The 16,042-nt window shown below is 51.7% G+C and overlaps 7 protein-coding genes across 7 annotated transcripts; 4 read left to right on the top strand and 3 right to left on the bottom strand.

Moving 5' to 3' along the window:
• Window positions 1-440: 440 nt before the first annotated feature.
• On the top strand, window positions 441-1,231 carry LAESUDRAFT_722649 (cytochrome c oxidase subunit IV). The gene is made up of 4 exons (XM_040908246.1): window positions 441-743; window positions 840-974; window positions 1,033-1,119; window positions 1,177-1,231. Exons 1-4 carry the CDS (start codon window positions 491-493, stop codon window positions 1,224-1,226), a joined length of 525 nt encoding a protein of 174 aa, XP_040767424.1. The 5' UTR covers window positions 441-490; the 3' UTR covers window positions 1,227-1,231.
• Window positions 1,232-1,715: 484 nt separating this feature from the next.
• Window positions 1,716-2,947, bottom strand: LAESUDRAFT_735332 (Mov34-domain-containing protein; the record flags this gene model as incomplete). Its single annotated transcript, XM_040910579.1, has 5 exons — window positions 1,716-2,255; window positions 2,313-2,491; window positions 2,551-2,781; window positions 2,837-2,864; window positions 2,924-2,947. 5 exons carry the CDS (start codon window positions 2,945-2,947, stop codon window positions 1,716-1,718), a joined length of 1,002 nt encoding a protein of 333 aa, XP_040767423.1.
• A 600-nt stretch (window positions 2,948-3,547) lies between these two features.
• LAESUDRAFT_722646 (Fibrillarin) lies at window positions 3,548-4,930 on the top strand (the record flags this gene model as incomplete). Its single annotated transcript, XM_040908245.1, has 6 exons — window positions 3,548-3,557; window positions 3,609-3,704; window positions 3,755-4,185; window positions 4,236-4,320; window positions 4,372-4,668; window positions 4,721-4,930. The coding sequence occupies 6 exons, from the start codon at window positions 3,548-3,550 to the stop codon at window positions 4,741-4,743; spliced, it is 942 nt and encodes a 313-aa protein (XP_040767422.1). The 3' UTR covers window positions 4,744-4,930.
• A 940-nt stretch (window positions 4,931-5,870) lies between these two features.
• On the bottom strand, window positions 5,871-7,025 carry LAESUDRAFT_516247 (uncharacterized protein). Its single transcript, XM_040902766.1, has 5 exons — window positions 6,980-7,025; window positions 6,793-6,932; window positions 6,486-6,736; window positions 5,998-6,432; window positions 5,871-5,945 (listed from the first exon to the last, which is right to left on the bottom strand). Coding segments are annotated over exons 2-5 (816 nt in total). The 5' UTR covers window positions 6,922-6,932; window positions 6,980-7,025; the 3' UTR covers window positions 5,871-5,944.
• Window positions 7,026-7,216: 191 nt separating this feature from the next.
• Window positions 7,217-7,864, top strand: LAESUDRAFT_516237 (uncharacterized protein). The gene is made up of 3 exons (XM_040902765.1): window positions 7,217-7,376; window positions 7,539-7,657; window positions 7,734-7,864. Coding segments are annotated over exons 1-3 (216 nt in total). The 5' UTR covers window positions 7,217-7,280; the 3' UTR covers window positions 7,735-7,864.
• A 1,518-nt stretch (window positions 7,865-9,382) lies between these two features.
• LAESUDRAFT_810657 (glycosyltransferase family 39 protein) lies at window positions 9,383-12,952 on the top strand. Its single transcript, XM_040914241.1, has 12 exons — window positions 9,383-9,924; window positions 9,973-10,375; window positions 10,427-10,535; window positions 10,588-10,653; window positions 10,711-10,804; window positions 10,857-11,040; window positions 11,093-11,674; window positions 11,729-12,046; window positions 12,094-12,156; window positions 12,212-12,255; window positions 12,309-12,515; window positions 12,572-12,952. The coding sequence occupies exons 1-12, from the start codon at window positions 9,571-9,573 to the stop codon at window positions 12,593-12,595; spliced, it is 2,448 nt and encodes an 815-aa protein (XP_040767419.1). The 5' UTR covers window positions 9,383-9,570; the 3' UTR covers window positions 12,596-12,952.
• On the bottom strand, window positions 12,705-16,000 carry LAESUDRAFT_674589 (cysteine proteinase). Its single transcript, XM_040905564.1, has 7 exons — window positions 15,742-16,000; window positions 13,853-15,655; window positions 13,606-13,797; window positions 13,426-13,551; window positions 13,133-13,373; window positions 13,024-13,080; window positions 12,705-12,971 (listed from the first exon to the last, which is right to left on the bottom strand). The coding sequence occupies exons 2-7, from the start codon at window positions 15,647-15,649 to the stop codon at window positions 12,745-12,747; spliced, it is 2,640 nt and encodes an 879-aa protein (XP_040767418.1). The 5' UTR covers window positions 15,650-15,655; window positions 15,742-16,000; the 3' UTR covers window positions 12,705-12,744.
• Between the last annotated feature and the right edge of the window lie 42 nt (window positions 16,001-16,042).

Genomic DNA, 16,042 nt, shown 5'->3' with positions numbered 1-16,042 from the left:
TTTTTTCCGGGAGTGGGCGGGCCATCCGAGGCCACATCTCGATCGCAATCGCGTTCCGGATCCTGGATTCCATCATACAGTTCGAACTCCGCAATCTTATCACTCTCCCTGGGGAAAATGCGAAGTTGAATATTGGTCAGAGTGCGCTGAGCTGTGGCGGAGGGTGGCTGGAAGAACAAAACACAGCGTACCACCTCTCGCATGAGCTCCTCGACTCCGTAGGCGGATGGGAGGAGCATCTGACCATGCTCTGGCGCACTAAGCGTTGAGCGACATCGGCCAGAACAGACGAGAGGAGCCCGAGTTCGCTCTGGGCCGTTTTATTCGGATAATGAAACTGATATCACTGGCACGGATGATCCCGTGGCGCTCCGCGCCGGCGTTTAGCGGTCGGTGTTGTCGCAGCGCTGCTCCCTTTTCGCGCGTCCTCCACACAGGGTCACCGTCCTGCACAATCCCCTCACCGTTCCCTCCGCTTCCGTCACTACTCATGCAAGCCTTGCGCCTGGCGCGTCCTCGAGTTGCCCTTCGCCCTCTCGTCCGCTCGATCGCGGCGACGGCGAACGCGCCTAACACCGCGGCTTCCCCCGCCGCGTCTGCACCCTCGTCTGCGATATCGCTCTCGAACGTCGAGGCGCAATGGGAGCACTTCTCGCCCGACGAGCAGCTTACAGTGCACCAGCAGCTTGAGGAAATTCAGAAGAAGGACTGGAAGACACTTTCCATTGACGAGAAGAAGGCCGGTGCGTGCTCATCGCGCTATCGTCGCAGAATCAGTCTGCGATTTGGTTGCGCGCAGCGGGGCTGACGATGTATGCGGTCGTTTCTCGGACGCATAGCGTATTATGTCGCGTTCGGACCCCATGGTCCACGAGCTCCTGTCAACCCACCGGGCACCACGATGAAGGTTTTCGTCGGTACCGCCGCTGGTCTCGGGGCGACAGTCATCCTGTACTACTCACTGAAAACCCTTGGTTGGTTGTTCTCTCTCCGTGTATACATTCTTGTTTGTCTCAATCGTGCTCTATCCAGCGGCGCCTCCGCCGAAGACGATCACCAAGGAATGGCAGGAGGCCTCGAACAAACGCGCTCTAGAACAGAAAATGAACCCCATCTCCGGTCAGTGCCTATACCCTCCCTGCCGGATGCGCATGTTGTTGACGCGTGTTTCGCTAGGTATTGCATCGGAGGGCTACTCTGGCAAAGGGTTCGTCACGGAGAAGTAACAGCAGTCCCCTTTCATGTCGTCGATGGTGGAGCTCGCAATCAACCAACTTGTGTCGATGGCAGTGCTTGGGACGGTGTTCGCTTGTTGTCGGTAGATTATGTGCATCATCATCGAACACTTCGTCAAAGCATAACAATTTAATTGCATCTCTCTTTTCTGCGCTGCTAATTTGAAGATCAGCATCAAGTGCTCTTCACCAGTTGCGTCATCATATGCGCTCAGCGTCGTGTTGATGGAAATGAAAGCGTTCACATACGCTAAATCGCATAACAAACAGGCCGTCTCGACTGCGTCTTGTCATGATGATGCGCGTGCGATGGAGAATGAGGTATAGGCAGTCTTACTTGACCGCCGCGTCGCTTTCGGTAATGCAGGCGTTTCAGGCTGGGCGATGGACAAGCAAATCCGCGGACATAAAGAATAAACTTGCGACACAAACTGTCCGGGCGTGGCGACAGATTCAACAAAGCCTGCCGTCCTAGCCGTCCTAGCCCGAGTCTTTTCCTTTCTCCTTTTCCGCCTTCTCATCCTTCTTTTCCTCCTTATCCTCTCCTTTACCGACCTTCTCTTTCTTGTCCTTCTCCTCTACACCCTTGGTTTCCTCCAGCTCCGCGCGCCCAATGGAGGCTTTATTGTCGACCAGAGCATGCAATGCGATGACTGCTCGCAGAAGACTGCTCAGGTATACGACCAATAGTTCGTCGTTCGTACTTGTCGCAAAGCTTTGTGTAAGCTCTGGGTCACTGAGATTAGGGAGAAGGTTGAGCGCGTCTTGGAGATGGTAGACAATTTGATGGTTCATTGGCATCTTGCCTGCTGCGACATCCGAAAGGTATTTTTGGATGTCGGTTAAACGCGATTGGAGCCCTCGCAACGAAGCCAGCTGCTCGGAAACGCGTGTTGCGAGTGTCGTCGTTGTGGAGTCTTTGATGTCGCGCAGAAGGTGCTCGACGCCGATCTCCTCTGCCTCTTCTGCCTCAATTGCCGACGGTACATGGAGGAATGTCTTCCTTGTTTCTGTGCCATCCTATTCAGGCAAAATTGTCACGATGAATAACAAACCAGATATAGCCTTACAACTCACGTCCTTGATCTCTTCCACTGCGAAATACGCATCTGTCGGGATGCCCACTGTTTGTGGTCGTACGTCCACAATGACCATGACGGGCCGCGCAATATATCGCTTCAAAAGGTCGTTAATCTCCTGATCCGATGCGCGGAGCTTCGGGCCTGTGTGGTACCACCCGATCATCCGTTCTCGCGCTGCAGAGCGTACCGAGTGTCAGCAAGAGACAGCACGCGACGAGCAGCGACCTACGGACCGTTGACCTTCTTGAACATCTCCCACATGCCCTCAATATAGTTATGGTCGAGGAACCATGTCTTGCTGTCCTTCTCGTCCTCCTCGAAGGGAATGCCGAAGGAATTCGCGACGTTGATGCTCTTGCCGTTGTCTTGGCCTAGTAGGATGCCAATCACACGTTTGCTCGAACTGCGGGCGACTGAACGGGCGTGGTGGTCCGTGACAGAGAGGAGGACGAGAGGGTGGACAACTGGCGGTGCAGCTGTTACCTAGCGGTAGCGGGGAGCGGGGATGGCTGAACGTACCAACTGTAGTTCCGGACAGTGCCGCTAACTTGTGAGGCATACGTCTCAGCACAATCTTACAGATGCATTCCGAGCGCGTTCACCGACCTGTTCTGATGTTGTTGCAACCATTCTGGAGAAAATCAAAGAGAGCGTATATTCCTTGCAGGTGGCGTCTGCAACGCGTACGCGTCCAAATCGCGTATTTGTCCTTGTTGCTCAACGGCTTCTACCAGATTGCCTTTCGTAGGTGTAACGGCCACTTAATTTTGCAACATCGTTTGCTGAGTCGCTCTCTCGTTCGTCCAGGGCCGTCAAAGGGAACACATACCTGACTACGAGAAAATTACGCTCCAGTAGTGTCCTTGTTCAAGTTAGTACACCATGAGTTCCGCAACTAATAGTATGAACCAATCAATAAACAAGCAAAACTACGGTATCGGCTCAAGAATGTGCTCGCCCTGCAATCAATTGTGGTGGGAAAACACCCGGCTACGATCGCAAGCCATAATTAATGGCATATGTACAGATAGCATGCTCATTTTCTTAGACAGACGGTCAGCAGGGAAGCCTGCGATTGGTGGATGGGATATTTGTTCTTGTTTGCTTCATATACATAATCGCTTCTGGATTTGGAAATGCTCGATCGTTCGTGAACTCAGCTTCAAAATTTCAGCAAATTCCGCTCTGCCTGACCACCCAGACATTCCACTCTTCTAACAGCCCACAAAAATGGCGTTTGGTATGCTCTAGTCACTCTGATATAATGGAAGTGAGTCTAACGTCCCCTCAGGCGCTTCAGGAGGTCGCGGTGGATTTGGAGGCAGAGGCGGTGGCAGTCGAGGCGGTGGTTTTAGAGGAGGGAGGGGCGGACCAGAACGAGGGCGAGGTGAGCAAGCATTGACCTATTCTGCATCGTAGTTCTTGATGGATGTTCAGGTGGCGGTCGGGGTGGAATCGCAAAACGCGGTGGTGACCGAGGACGAGGAGGTGGAGGACGCGGTTTCGACCGAGGACGAGGAGGTCGTGGTGGACGCGGTGGAAGGGGAGGCGCGAGAGGCGGTTCAAACGTCATTCTTGAGCCTCACCGTCACCCTGGCATATTCATTGCAAAAGGCAAGGACAGCATGTTGGTCACGAAGAACCTTGTCCCTGGGGTGGCAGTATATGGCGAGAAGCGGATATCCATCGACGGGGGTATCGACGGCACCAAGACAGAGTATCGAGTATGGAACCCGTTTCGCAGCAAGCTGGCGGCGGGCGTGCTCAACGGTCTTGACCACATTCATATACATCCCGGAAGCAAGGTTTTGTATCTTGGTGCCGCCAGTGGAACCAGTGTCAGTCATGTAGCAGACATCGTTGGTCCAGTGAGTACCAGCTACATTGTGACTGTAGCGGCAGCTCATACAAGGTTCAGGAAGGAGTTGTGTACGCTGTTGAGTTTTCGTTGCGGTCAGGCCGTGACTTGATTGACATGGCAAAGAAGCGAACAAATGTCATCCGTAAGTGTTCAATCATTCCAGTAGCTTGCACTTGACTGATTCCTATCGCAGCCATCATCGAGGACGCCCGTACACCACAGAAATACCGCATGCTGCTCTCAACCGTAGATGTGATCTTTGCGGATGTTGCCCAGCCAGACCAGGCTCGCCTTGTGATTCTCAATGCTCAGTACTTCTTGAAGAACGGCGGTCATGTCGTTATTTCGATAAAGGCCAGTTGTATCGACTCGACTGCACCCCCGGAGGTTGTCTTCAGTCGAGAAGTCAACACCTTGAAAGAGAGTCAATTTAAGCCTTTGGAGCAGGTCACACTCGAGCCCTACGAACGTGACCATGCGATGGTATCTGGTATGTGCTATAGTTTTGGCTGTGGTTCATACGTCTGACACCAAAGATACAGCTGTTTACCAGCGACACGCATGAGCTTTGTGATCCAAGTCGGTTCCGTTCCGGCACCTGTTTCTTCCTGGACTGGTTGCCGATCGTTGGTTTTGCCGGAGCACTCGCTTTCTACGATCTCGTTGTATCTGCTGTATTCTACCGTCAAAAGTAGCCTTTTCTCTCGTTTTTTTTTGTGCTATAGAATCGCTCGCAATGCTCCCGAGTGACGGTGTCTTACTGTGAGAGTATTGTGGCAGTGAGATCAGATCTGTTTCCTGCAGCGAACGTGTCACCGCCGGCGAAACTTACGTTCGAATGCCCATGGCATGCCGAAGACGACAGGACACCCATTTTCAGCAGACATCCCCTTCGAATGGCTGCCACCGATATCAACACTGACATCGCACTCGGAGAGACACAGTCCTTGAACTTTCAATCTCGTTATAAATCAGTAGACCCATTCACATTGTACAATCGGCCATTCCCTATCAACAGGCCGTCCTTCATGTGTCGTACTGATTCGTACGTATACACGACCGTTATGCGATCAATGCAAATCTCTGCTGGATGACTTCTCCGGCATCTCCGCCAAATCGCTTTGCGTGTCCTTCAATCTCCGGCTTCGAGTACTAGAAATCTAGTCAGTTATAGACAGATATCATGCAGATCAAATGGAATCATGCACCTTGCCGGGAGCAGAGTCGTCCATTGAATCTTCAACCAAAGTTTGAATCAGAGGGTTCGGAACCCATGCCGGAAGCTCCAGCGTCTCGCTCAAGGCAAATTTCGCATTCCACTGCCTCGAGCCACGTCGAGATCCGAGTCTTGAGTCGTTCAGCCTCCGTGCTGTCCTTGTCCTCAATCAAAGCCTTTGCTCGAAGGGTGACATGTGTCAACATGAAGCCAAAAAGCACCTTCCCTGCCATCACGTCCGATGCAAGCCTTTCGGCCTCGCGTTCTACCATAGGATCGTCATTGTCTGCCGCACCGGTGTATCCCGTTTCTTCGGTAGTTGTATTCATATTCTGTCCTTTCTTTCCTCCCTTTCTTCCATCATTGCGTGCGACCCGCCATTTGTGCAAGGGCTCCTTGTGAAGCAACTTCCCACGGCGCTCTCGGGTGCGCTGGATGAGGGCCTCGAAGTCTTTGCAGCACCGTCTTGCGACCTCAAGGAGCTGAAGGTACGCTTGAATAAACTCATCCGGTCGTTCGATGAACCATTCCAAGGGCGTCCGGTGGACAATCTGGCAGCCACAATCAGCTTTCTCAACTTGCAAAGATCAGGAAATCACGTACCACGTCTCTCGCGATGAAGTCAGGAGGAGAGTCGAGTTTATGTGGCTCCCTCCGTTCTGTCGTGTATCCCACGTATAGACGGAGCTTGCTACCGACATGCAACAAACCATAAACGAGATCGTCGCGACTACCCTCCAGACCAATGAGATGCGATGATGGAGAGCGGCTGCCATACCCGTTACTAGCTGGTGAAGACCAGTGCGAGTATTCACATTGCTGGCATCTGCCTTTGTTTCGAAGGCCATGACGATCGGCTGATACGAGCGTGGCCTGTCTTCTGAGCTGATATCGACGCACCAGGATCGAGAGATCCCCAGATCCCCCAAATCTATGTTCTCCGCACTAAGGAGGTCATACGTGACAATTCCGTCGGCAGTGGCATTCTTGGGCGCCTGGTTCAGGAAGGGGCAAGGAAGCGCGAGATTTGCCTTGACCCTGCGGGAAAGACGATTAAACGAAAGAAGAAATTTGAACAGAGGAGATTTCACTTGTAGAGGGTTTCCTGAAGTCCAGAGTATGTCCATACGAGATCGAGGAGGTTATCAACACCCCTTCTCAATCCCGCTTCGTTGGACTGGTCCATCAACGCGTTACGGAACGTGAGGTAGCTAGTCATGAGCTCGCGAGCGCGCTTCTTGAAGAACGGGTTCTCAGGCCCCAACTGATTCGTATAGACCATGAAATCGATTTTGACCTTCCACTCCGGGCCGAGTTGGTCGCGGAGGAGGCCATCCGCGAACTAAGACATTGTGGGGTCAAAGGCTCTAGAGAGGTCGGAAGGGACACCTGGCTCACATCAGGGTCAGCAACGTCTATCGGGAACCTGAAGCTTGTGATGAGATCCGTGAAAAAGCTCTCGAGCGGGCACCCTCTGGACTCTTCGTGAATTTCCACGCAGTGAGCTGAAGCCCACTCATTCCACATCCCTTGCAACTCTAGAACGGTATAAGTGTTGTGAGAATAGATTGGAGGATGAACGTACGAGGAAGCTGCAGCCGTCATACTTCTTCCCTGTGTTTCTAGCTCGGGTTGTGCCACCTGAGTTCCAAATGACCAATTTGGCTATTTCAGTACGCCGGTCACGTGAACACGTGACGCAGTTGTTGCAGATTACGTAACTTTTATCACATAACTCATGCAACTCGCCACCGTCGCCCTCAAAGTTCTGCCCTAGGACTTGTTCATCACCATGTTTACTTCATTTTTTGGGGTATTCACCATACTTTTCTCAGATATGATGTTCATCACTGAATGTGATTCATTGCCGTATTCATTCTGCTACAATGTGTTGTGTGTTGTTGTGTCACTGTTGTATCTCTGGCTGCTGTGGACAGGCTTGCACACCTATACGTTTGTCGGCATCGTCGATTGTGATACAGGTATGCCTTTTGTTGATACTGACCATGTACTTGTCAATCCCCTATTTGTTTTGATCCACTCTGTCACTCTGAGTGCTCTCAGTCCTTACAATGCTCTACCTATTGCCCGTCAAACACACCTCCTCACTGATTTGTCCACCACCGTTGGTCTCGATCCACTAGCTGTCCTCCCATCTTGTCAGCACCCCACTTGGACCATGTACTTTTACATGGCTTCGATCTGAAGTTCGAACAAGCCATCCGATGCACCTGGAACTTCGACGTCCCTGCTCACGCCTGTGGTTCGTACTCTAGATCCACCTTCAGCGATCCGAATTCATCATATCGCGGATGCTAATGAGACTTACCCTGCGGTAGACTGTGTGCGGCAACCGAATAGGGACCAGTTGTCTGGATGGGTTCTCGAGATGAAATGGAGAAAGCCTTCGACAGCTCAATGTAGTTGTACATCTATTGCATACTCCCCCTGAATAAACTTTGCATTGCTGTCATTTGGAACCGGCGCTTGACGCCTCTTCACCCAAGTGTTGAGTCGAGAGAGTCAGTGGTGTCCGAGCCGTATTTTGTCACGTGATTAGACAAATCGGCGCTCTGGCGGACGGGCAGCATCACTTGGGTGAAGAGGCGTCAAGCGCCGGTTCCAAATGACAGCAATGCAAAGTTTATTCAGGGGGAGTATGCAATAGATGTACAACTACATTGAGCTGTCGAAGGCTTTCTCCATTTCATCTCGAGAACCCATCCAGACAACTGGTCCCTATTCGGTTGCCGCACACAGTCTACCGCAGGGTAAGTCTCATTAGCATCCGCGATATGATGAATTCGGATCGCTGAAGGTGGATCTAGAGTACGAACCACAGGCGTGAGCAGGGACGTCGGAGTTCCAGGTGCATCGGATGGCTTGTTCGAACTTCAGATCGAAGCCATGTAAAAGTACATGGTCCAAGTGGGGTGCTGACAAGATGGGAGGACAGCTAGTGGATCGAGACCAACGGTGGTGGACAAATCAGTGAGGAGGTGTGTTTGACGGGCAATAGGTAGAGCATTGTAAGGACTGAGAGCACTCAGAGTGACAGAGTGGATCAAAACAAATAGGGGATTGACAAGTACATGGTCAGTATCAACAAAAGGCATACCTGTATCACAATCGACGATGCCGACAAACGTATAGGTGTGCAAGCCTGTCCACAGCAGCCAGAGATACAACAGTGACACAACAACACACAACACATTGTAGCAGAATGAATACGGCAATGAATCACATTCAGTGATGAACATCATATCTGAGAAAAGTATGGTGAATACCCCAAAAAATGAAGTAAACATGGTGATGAACAAGTCCTAGGGCAGAACTTTGAGGGCGACGGTGGCGAGTTGCATGAGTTATGTGATAAAAGTTACGTAATCTGCAACAACTGCGTCACGTGTTCACGTGACCGGCGTACTGAAATAGCCAAATTGGTCATTTGGAACTAGAATGTCTCTCGCCATGCATATCATGCGTGCTCATTTGTAATATTGTATTGAGCGTGAGCACAAGAAGGAGCTCTCGTCCAGAGTACAGACTAATTGGCGCAAACGAGCGTCGATCTTTTACTGTTATATGTTCATGGGGGTGGGCAAGCCCTGCGACGGGGCTGAGTTTGTAAAGTGGTAGCCGTGCGGCCCGTGCCTATATACATAGGTGGCAGCTCAAATGCTCGAAATCGTGTTTCCGAATCCGTCTGCAGAAATTCTCACTCAATTTGCTATGTAGACACTCGCAAAGTGGTAGGATAGATATACTTTTGAATGGAGAACAACGCCTTCGTTGGAGATTTTTGGTGTAAGACTCAAAATGCTTAGATTAAATAATTATTGCACATTTGCATCAGGCTCGAAATTCAAAAATCGACAACGAAGGCGTTGTTGAGACAAGCAGCTTTGCTTAATGGCGCAAGAGCTTAAAGTGCGTGACCGCAGAGAAATTCTGCAGACGGATTCTGCTGTGAGATGTGAGAGCGCTAGAAAGCTACAACGCGCAGTCGTACGGCGCGCTCATACCCGCAGCATCTTCCGAGCAGGACGTCCTCCGAACGCAAAACGTATAAATCCCTGTTGCCGACGACGAGAATCCTGCTGTTCTGACCCCATCTGTGCTGCTCGTGTACCACCCGTGATCGGCTCGACTGCAGCCACACCCAGAATTCAGCGCATGAGGCCTCCGCAAGTGGTGATCAACGTCCGCACACCTGAGGGCTCTCCGCGTACCTCGTCGGATTTCGAAGAAATCCAGTACCCTACAACGGATAGTTCAAACTGGTCCGCTCCTTCTCACCGAGAGGAGGAACTACCGCTGCACTACATGACTGAGGACACCGCTCGCCGCAGGGTCGCCAGGGGATTGAGCGGAAACGGCGCGTACAAGGAACATGTATACGACTCCCAGAAAGAGTACGAGATTTATGACGACGAAGGGAAGGATGTGTACTCTAAAATGAAGGATCTGAAAAGCCCTCTGGGCAGTGGACGTCTGCGCCGTCCACCACCGCCCCCTCCTACCACAATAGTGAGTATCCGTCCTCTCTTCCCTTCCATTTCGTGATGCGTCTTCCAGGGAGAGTTCATCCAGCAAAACCTCGAACACATACCCCCAATAGTATACACGCTTCTTTCGTGCTGGACGCGCTTCCACAAGATCGGTCATTCCAACCTCGTCATCTGGGATGAGGCGCACTTTGGGAAGTTTGGCTCTTTCTACCTGAAGCGCCAATTCTACTTCGATGTCCATCCGCCACTGGGCAAGATGCTTGTCGGTCTTGCAGGCCTGTTGTCAGGTTATGATGGGCAGTTCGACTTCGCAAGTGGAGCGACCTACCCGGAGTCCGTCCCATACGTGGCTATGCGTGTAATGATGGCGATCTTCGGAGTGGCACTAGTCCCTTTAGGCTGGTACACGGCTGTCGAGCTTGGTATGACCTGGAAGGCATGCCACCTGGTAGCTCTAATGGTTCTCCTTGGTATGTCCGAATCCTTGACATCATTTGTTCGTTCACCCATTGCGCGAATAGACGTTGGCTGGCTGTGTATCTCTCGATTCATCCTCTTGGATTCTATGCTACTGTTCTTCACATTTACAACGGTCTTCTGTCTGTCGAAGTTACACAATCAACAATATCAGTAGGTCACCGTTTTCAGTCCAAACTAGTCACATTCGTCACCTCATTTTCAGGTCTTTCTCGCCTGATTGGTGGTTATGGCTTACGCTGACAGGCGCATCGATAGGATGTGTCACAAGGTAACTTTACGTTGCCCACGTTGCCTATTCTTGTTAAGACGGTTCATCATGCCTCAGTATCAAATGGGTGGGCCTTTTTGTGACGACACTGGTTGGTCTGTACACAATTGAAGACCTCTGGGAGAAGTTTGGTGACCTTCGAATGTCTACGGTAAGTGCTCCCCATCTATAGCATTGTCATCCGATGACCAAATTCACAACAGCGCGACCAATTGAGACATTGGGGTGCACGCGTCGCATGCCTTATCGTCCTTCCTTTCCTGCTGTATCTGAGCTTCTTCAAAATCCACTTCATGATTCTGAACCATTCGGGTCCTGACGATGCGAAGATGAGCTCTTTGTTCCAGGCGAACCTCATTGGGAACACGTTCTCCCAGAATCCGTTAGGTTAGTAGTTTGTCGGACTTACATATACGTCCGACCGCTAATATGTTTTCAGAGGTTGCGTACGGCTCGAAGATTACTCTCAAGAACATGGGTTGGGCAGGCGGTCTGCTTCATTCTCATGTTCAGACGTATCCGGATGGTTCCACACAACAGCAGGTTACGTGCTATCATTATAAGGACGACAACAACGACTGGGTAGTCCTTCCACGCTGGGACGAGCCATTATTGAATCCAGAGGATCCGATCAAGTTCCTCGGCGACGGTGATGTCATTCGTCTAAACCACGTTCCGACGAAACGCAACCTTCACTCTCACTCTATTCCGGCTCCCGTGTCCAAGCTGAACAACGAAGTCTCTGGATATGGGAACGACGTTATCGGCGACCTGCATGATTACTGGGTCGTGGAAGTCGTCGACGACCTGCGCCGCGGCAGCAAGAGTCATGTCGACAAGATACACTCGCTCACGACCCGTCTTAGGTTCCGTCATCAGGCGACTGGCTGTTACCTTCGAGCTGGCAATGAGATATTGCCTCAGTGGGGCTTCAGGCAAATTGAGGTCAGCTGTGTCAAGGAGAACAACCCCAGCGACATTTACACATATTGGAACGTGGAGACGCACATTAATGATCGACGTATGTATAATATACGCACTGGATGTTTGATTCATATCTGACGCATGCCTATAGTGCCGCCGGGCGACAGCAAGTTCTACAAATCATCGTTCTTAAGGGACTTCTGGCACCTCAATGTGGCCATGATGACGACCAACAATGCGCTCGTGCCTGACCCAGACAAGGAGGATATCTTAGCGTCCAAGCCCCTCGACTGGCCATGGTTGCGCCTAGGATTGCGTATGTGCGGATGGGGATCCAATCAGGCAAAATACTATCTCCTCGGCACACCGGTGATCTGGTGGGGTGGGACATTGAGTCTGCACATTGCTGCGATCGCATTCGGGACATACCTCGTACGCATGCAACGGAAATACGTGGATATGGAAACAAGTGAGTGTGGCGACACTCCGTTCGCCAGTTGGTTGACGTCTTGGCAGGGGATTGGGATCACTTCTTGTATGTCTGCAAGATTGCTGGAATCGGCTGGTTGCTGCACTTCGGTGAGTCGTCAACCGATGTCTCATGAGGGAGATGTAGCTAACCTCCGCGCAACAGTTCCCTTCTTGATCATGGGTCGTGTCACCTACGTGCATCACTATGTACGTAGACAACGGATTCTTCTGCGATACATCGACTGACTAATTGTACATAGTTGCCCACGCTGTACTTCTCAGTCTTGATGGCCGCTCATGTGCTCGATCATTTCATCTTCACTTCTCGCCGTCTAACCGAGCGTACGAAGTGGGTAGTATTTGGAGTCATAGTATTTCTCATCGTCGCCACCTTCTGGTGGTTCAAGGGAGTAGCCTTCGGTATCGATGGCCCTATTAATGACCATTGGGGTCTCAAATGGCGTTCTGTGAGTGATTCTTCCTCCGCCTCGTGGTCAATCACGCTGACACAGTTCGCATGCAGACTTGGAATATCTACGAAGAGTAAAGAGGGCGTCAGGATATCTTGTTGCTGTTTTAATGTGTTATAGTACTTGCTGCAATCATCAATGCTGTATGTGTCGGACACGTCACAATACACTGCACACCAACGATATGGAGAGCACTGAAAGCAGCCTCAACAGTGCATTGATAAAATCACGGCCGGGCTCCCCAGCCAGCTAATCTACGGTAAAACAACAAATATGCACATCGATCGTCCCGTTCCATTCCACCAAATACATCCTCAGGTCGAACATCGGAAACAAGCTCGTCGTCTATCCGTATCCAAGCCGGCCGCGGCCTGTCGCTCAGATCCCGGTTTGGATGTAGAACGTCAAGGGTGTAATGCCCCCCGGACGCCGATTGCCCATGATGATATAACACTGGAGACGACGATCAGACACGAGTGAGCGGCAATTGGGAACTTGTACTGACCTCCGAACAACTGGTACTTCGCGGGATGTGGCGTCCGTTTTGCGGGAGTCAGCAGATCTAAGAAAGGGGCTCGTAAGGTAGATATCTTGATAGTAGACGATATACGTACCTGGGCTGATCTCCAACTCCGGACCGTACGATATCTGTTTCCCGATCTTGACGACGTCACCCACATTGGTATCATACAAGAACCTCTTCAAATGGAGCACAAGCACCGGAGGGAGGGCTTCGACGAGTGCCTGCTGCGTAGCCTCGACTACGACACCAGGTCGCGTGGACTGGCTGATCTGCACAGGTTGGGGATGAGAGATGTGCTGCAGCGCATCCTTGATGGTGTGTACTTGCTCCCGCTACAGAGGAGATGAGTTATTGTACTCGCAAAGCGAAGTTCAGCAAACTCACCTGTATATCAAGACGGAGCGAGCGCCAGTCCTCGACGGTAGCAGAGTCCTTCTGATGAGGGGCCCGCAGTGTCGTCCGGAATTTACCGCCGAAGATCCTCGTTATCGGAGACTCCGTCGACTTGACCTAGCATGTAAGGTGAGATCAGTGAGAAACTCGCGAAGCTCTGGATATGCTTACCATTCGTGTCATCACCGGCCTGTTCTTCTTGCCAACTTCGTACCAGCCTTCATCTGGAGAGGGTTCTTGTTCGGCCGGCTCGTTCGTTTTGGGACGTTTTGGGGATAATGAGTCGGATAGCAACAAGAGCTCTTCCTCGAGAGTGTCCAGGAAGAATCCCAAGAACTCTTCCGCGTCTTCTTGGTGTCCACCCTGGATGGGTCACTGTCAGTGCGAGACCGCGATCAGCGATGAATAGACCACGTACAATCATGCTCGCGAAGCGTTTCTTCTCCTTCATCGCATCATAAACATATGAAGGAATGAAGGACTCCGGCTCATAGAAATCATCCTCCCGTTCCTTACCCTTCGCTTTCGCATCGGAGCTAGTTTCAGGAACGAACTCCTTCATGAACCGGACGATGGCATCAATCAAGGGTGTAGCCTTCGTCCCCTCCTTTTGAGAGCCCACAACAGGACCGGTGAGATACTTGGACAAGTCCGTGAAGAGCTTGTTGAACGGTTGGCAGTACACCAATATTTGAAGGACAGCGTTAGCAAAGCACGTATTGCCCGTATTGATTAGACCACGAGGCTGGATCTTCAGCGGGACATTGGCTGTGCTTGGCCCCTTATTTAATATATGTAAGAGTTCGCTGCGCTGTTGGGCGGGAACGACAGCGCCAACCGTGGTGCTTGCTGACAAACTCGACAGTGCCGATGCTGGAATGGAGATGCCTACCACGGAAGAGACTGGGAGGCTAGTCTTTGACGAGGATGCTGCGGCATCGGTCGATTGAAGCAGGGAGGCCCACGACTTCTTGAGGGGAGCCTTTTGTGACGTTGTAGGCGAAGAAACAGACGCCGGCTGCAAGTCTGCGCTAGGAGCCGCGGGTGTGACTGAGGTTGTAGACTCCGTGGTAGGAGTTGGGGCACCTTCAGCAGTCGACGGCGTTGTTGAGATTAGCTGCGTCTCAACCTGCGACGAAGGTGAGACCTTCGAAGCATTGTCTACAGAGGGAGATGCAGCCTGCATCGACATAGAAGTATGCGAGGATGCTGGGGAGCCCGGCATAGGCGTCTCTCCCATTGTTGAGGACGTGGACGTCTCCGTGACAGAAGAAGTCACATCAGCTGCCTCTGGAGACTCATCATGGAATTCATCGGGTACATGATGAGCATCGGACGAAGGCTCTGTGGGTTGTGTTGACGCCTCCGTTGCTTGAAGTTTGGGAGAGGCTGGAGGAGTCGGCAGGTCGAGCGCTTGCTGCAAAACATCTTCTGGCGGGAAGGCCTCAGAGGATATGATCACACCCGGTGCTTGCGAAGGGTCTTGAGGTCTTCGTGACCATACCACAAATTGGCCACTATTTGATCGAGAAGATGGTAGCGGGGAATCTGGTGTCGACGCTATATCATGAAAAACGTTATCCTGAGGCACAGTATCTTGATTGACTACTGTAGCTGGGGGACACTCAGGTTTGGGCGATGACGGATGCGACAGAGCCGGTGATGGCTGAGCTATCGTCTCGGACAACGAAGCAGATGGAAAAGATTGAACCTGAGGCTGAGAGGGATGGGAAAATTGAGCGGATTGCGATGGTGCCGTGGGTGGCAGCATCGATAATTGTTTTGGCAATGGCGACAGCGGCTGTGCGGACCATGCAGGAGGATACGACCCGTTGGTCTGATGGGCATAGGGTGGTGAATACGGGATCTGTGGCACGTGCGGGGTATATTTCTGGGGTTGCGTGAATGGGCTCACTGGCGAAACTGGCGGCGATTGCATGTTAGTGGGAGGAATGCCATACGTTGGTGGCAGGTGCTGGTAGTGCTGATAGCCATGGATACCTCCTCCCCTGCCAGTATTATATCGTCCTCTACTTGTGGGGCTTATCCTCGGGGAGGTGGGCTGGTGTAATGGAACATGCCCATTGATTGGCGGCATGTACGGATAGAGAGATGCGGGACCCGGAGCATGACCGTACTGGTGCTGAGGCGGAGGAGGGGTATGATAGTAGGTAGAGGGCCCCGGGATAGGATAGGGAGAGTTTGGGCTTGCCATTTTTGCCTATATAGTCGTGAAATAGATGGTGAGAGACAAGAAGCACAGTACGTAATCAGTCGCGACCCGTGCAACTATATAGGCATACTCACAGTGAGACGTGCTTCTGCCTCTGATTTTAATTGGCCAAGGAAAAAATTGCAGGAGGCATGAACCGGTAACGCAATGGTATCATCAGCTAGTGCTGCCCCACTGGTATGAGATCGAATATCCCGAGAGGGCGTCTTCCTAGTCTAAGTAGACTTTGTCGAGGCAAGCACAAAACGAGAACTTGTAAGCGAGCTCGCAGGCACTGTTCTTGACGATGCAGAGTGTCCTGTCGGAGAGCGTTGAGGTGCGATGGGCGGGAGAGTGCGTGGAGGATGAACTCAGCACAGGCGCTAACATTTTGTT

This window comes from Laetiporus sulphureus (genome assembly GCF_001632365.1).
Source record: "Laetiporus sulphureus 93-53 unplaced genomic scaffold LAESUscaffold_7, whole genome shotgun sequence".
NCBI classification, from domain to species: Eukaryota; Fungi; Basidiomycota; class Agaricomycetes; order Polyporales; family Laetiporaceae; genus Laetiporus; species Laetiporus sulphureus.
The sequence above is the reverse complement of the archived record's forward strand: the minus strand, read 5'-3'. Positions and strand labels throughout refer to the sequence as shown.

What these genes read in the sequence shown, in the direction of transcription:
- LAESUDRAFT_722649 (XM_040908246.1), top strand. Translation starts at nt 491, where the DNA reads ATGCAAGCCTTGCGCCTGGCGCGTCCTCGAGTTGCCCTTCGCCCTCTC. An exon ending in CTACTCACTGAAAACCCTTG is followed by an intron (nt 975 to 1,032) that starts GTTGGTTGTTCT and finishes TGCTCTATCCAG; the next exon opens with CGGCGCCTCCGCCGAAGACG. An exon ending in GAAAATGAACCCCATCTCCG is followed by an intron (nt 1,120 to 1,176) that starts GTCAGTGCCTAT and finishes GTGTTTCGCTAG; the next exon opens with GTATTGCATCGGAGGGCTAC.
- LAESUDRAFT_516247 (XM_040902766.1), bottom strand. Translation starts at nt 6,921, where the DNA reads ATGTGGAATGAGTGGGCTTCAGCTCACTGCGTGGAAATTCACGAAGAG. An exon ending in TAGACGTTGCTGACCCTGAT is followed by an intron (nt 6,737 to 6,792) that starts GTGAGCCAGGTG and finishes ACAATGTCTTAG; the next exon opens with TTCGCGGATGGCCTCCTCCG. An exon ending in CTTCAGGAAACCCTCTACAA is followed by an intron (nt 6,433 to 6,485) that starts GTGAAATCTCCT and finishes TCTTTCCCGCAG; the next exon opens with GGTCAAGGCAAATCTCGCGC.
- LAESUDRAFT_516237 (XM_040902765.1), top strand. Translation starts at nt 7,281, where the DNA reads ATGTGTTGTGTGTTGTTGTGTCACTGTTGTATCTCTGGCTGCTGTGGA. An exon ending in CATCGTCGATTGTGATACAG is followed by an intron (nt 7,377 to 7,538) that starts GTATGCCTTTTG and finishes TCGATCCACTAG; the next exon opens with CTGTCCTCCCATCTTGTCAG.
- LAESUDRAFT_810657 (XM_040914241.1), top strand. Translation starts at nt 9,571, where the DNA reads ATGAGGCCTCCGCAAGTGGTGATCAACGTCCGCACACCTGAGGGCTCT. An exon ending in AGCTCTAATGGTTCTCCTTG is followed by an intron (nt 10,376 to 10,426) that starts GTATGTCCGAAT and finishes TTGCGCGAATAG; the next exon opens with ACGTTGGCTGGCTGTGTATC. An exon ending in GGGGTCTCAAATGGCGTTCT is followed by an intron (nt 12,516 to 12,571) that starts GTGAGTGATTCT and finishes GTTCGCATGCAG; the next exon opens with ACTTGGAATATCTACGAAGA.
- LAESUDRAFT_674589 (XM_040905564.1), bottom strand. Translation starts at nt 15,649, where the DNA reads ATGGCAAGCCCAAACTCTCCCTATCCTATCCCGGGGCCCTCTACCTAC. An exon ending in GGCCGGTGATGACACGAATG is followed by an intron (nt 13,552 to 13,605) that starts GTAAGCATATCC and finishes CTTACATGCTAG; the next exon opens with GTCAAGTCGACGGAGTCTCC. An exon ending in CGCTCCGTCTTGATATACAG is followed by an intron (nt 13,374 to 13,425) that starts GTGAGTTTGCTG and finishes TCTCCTCTGTAG; the next exon opens with CGGGAGCAAGTACACACCAT.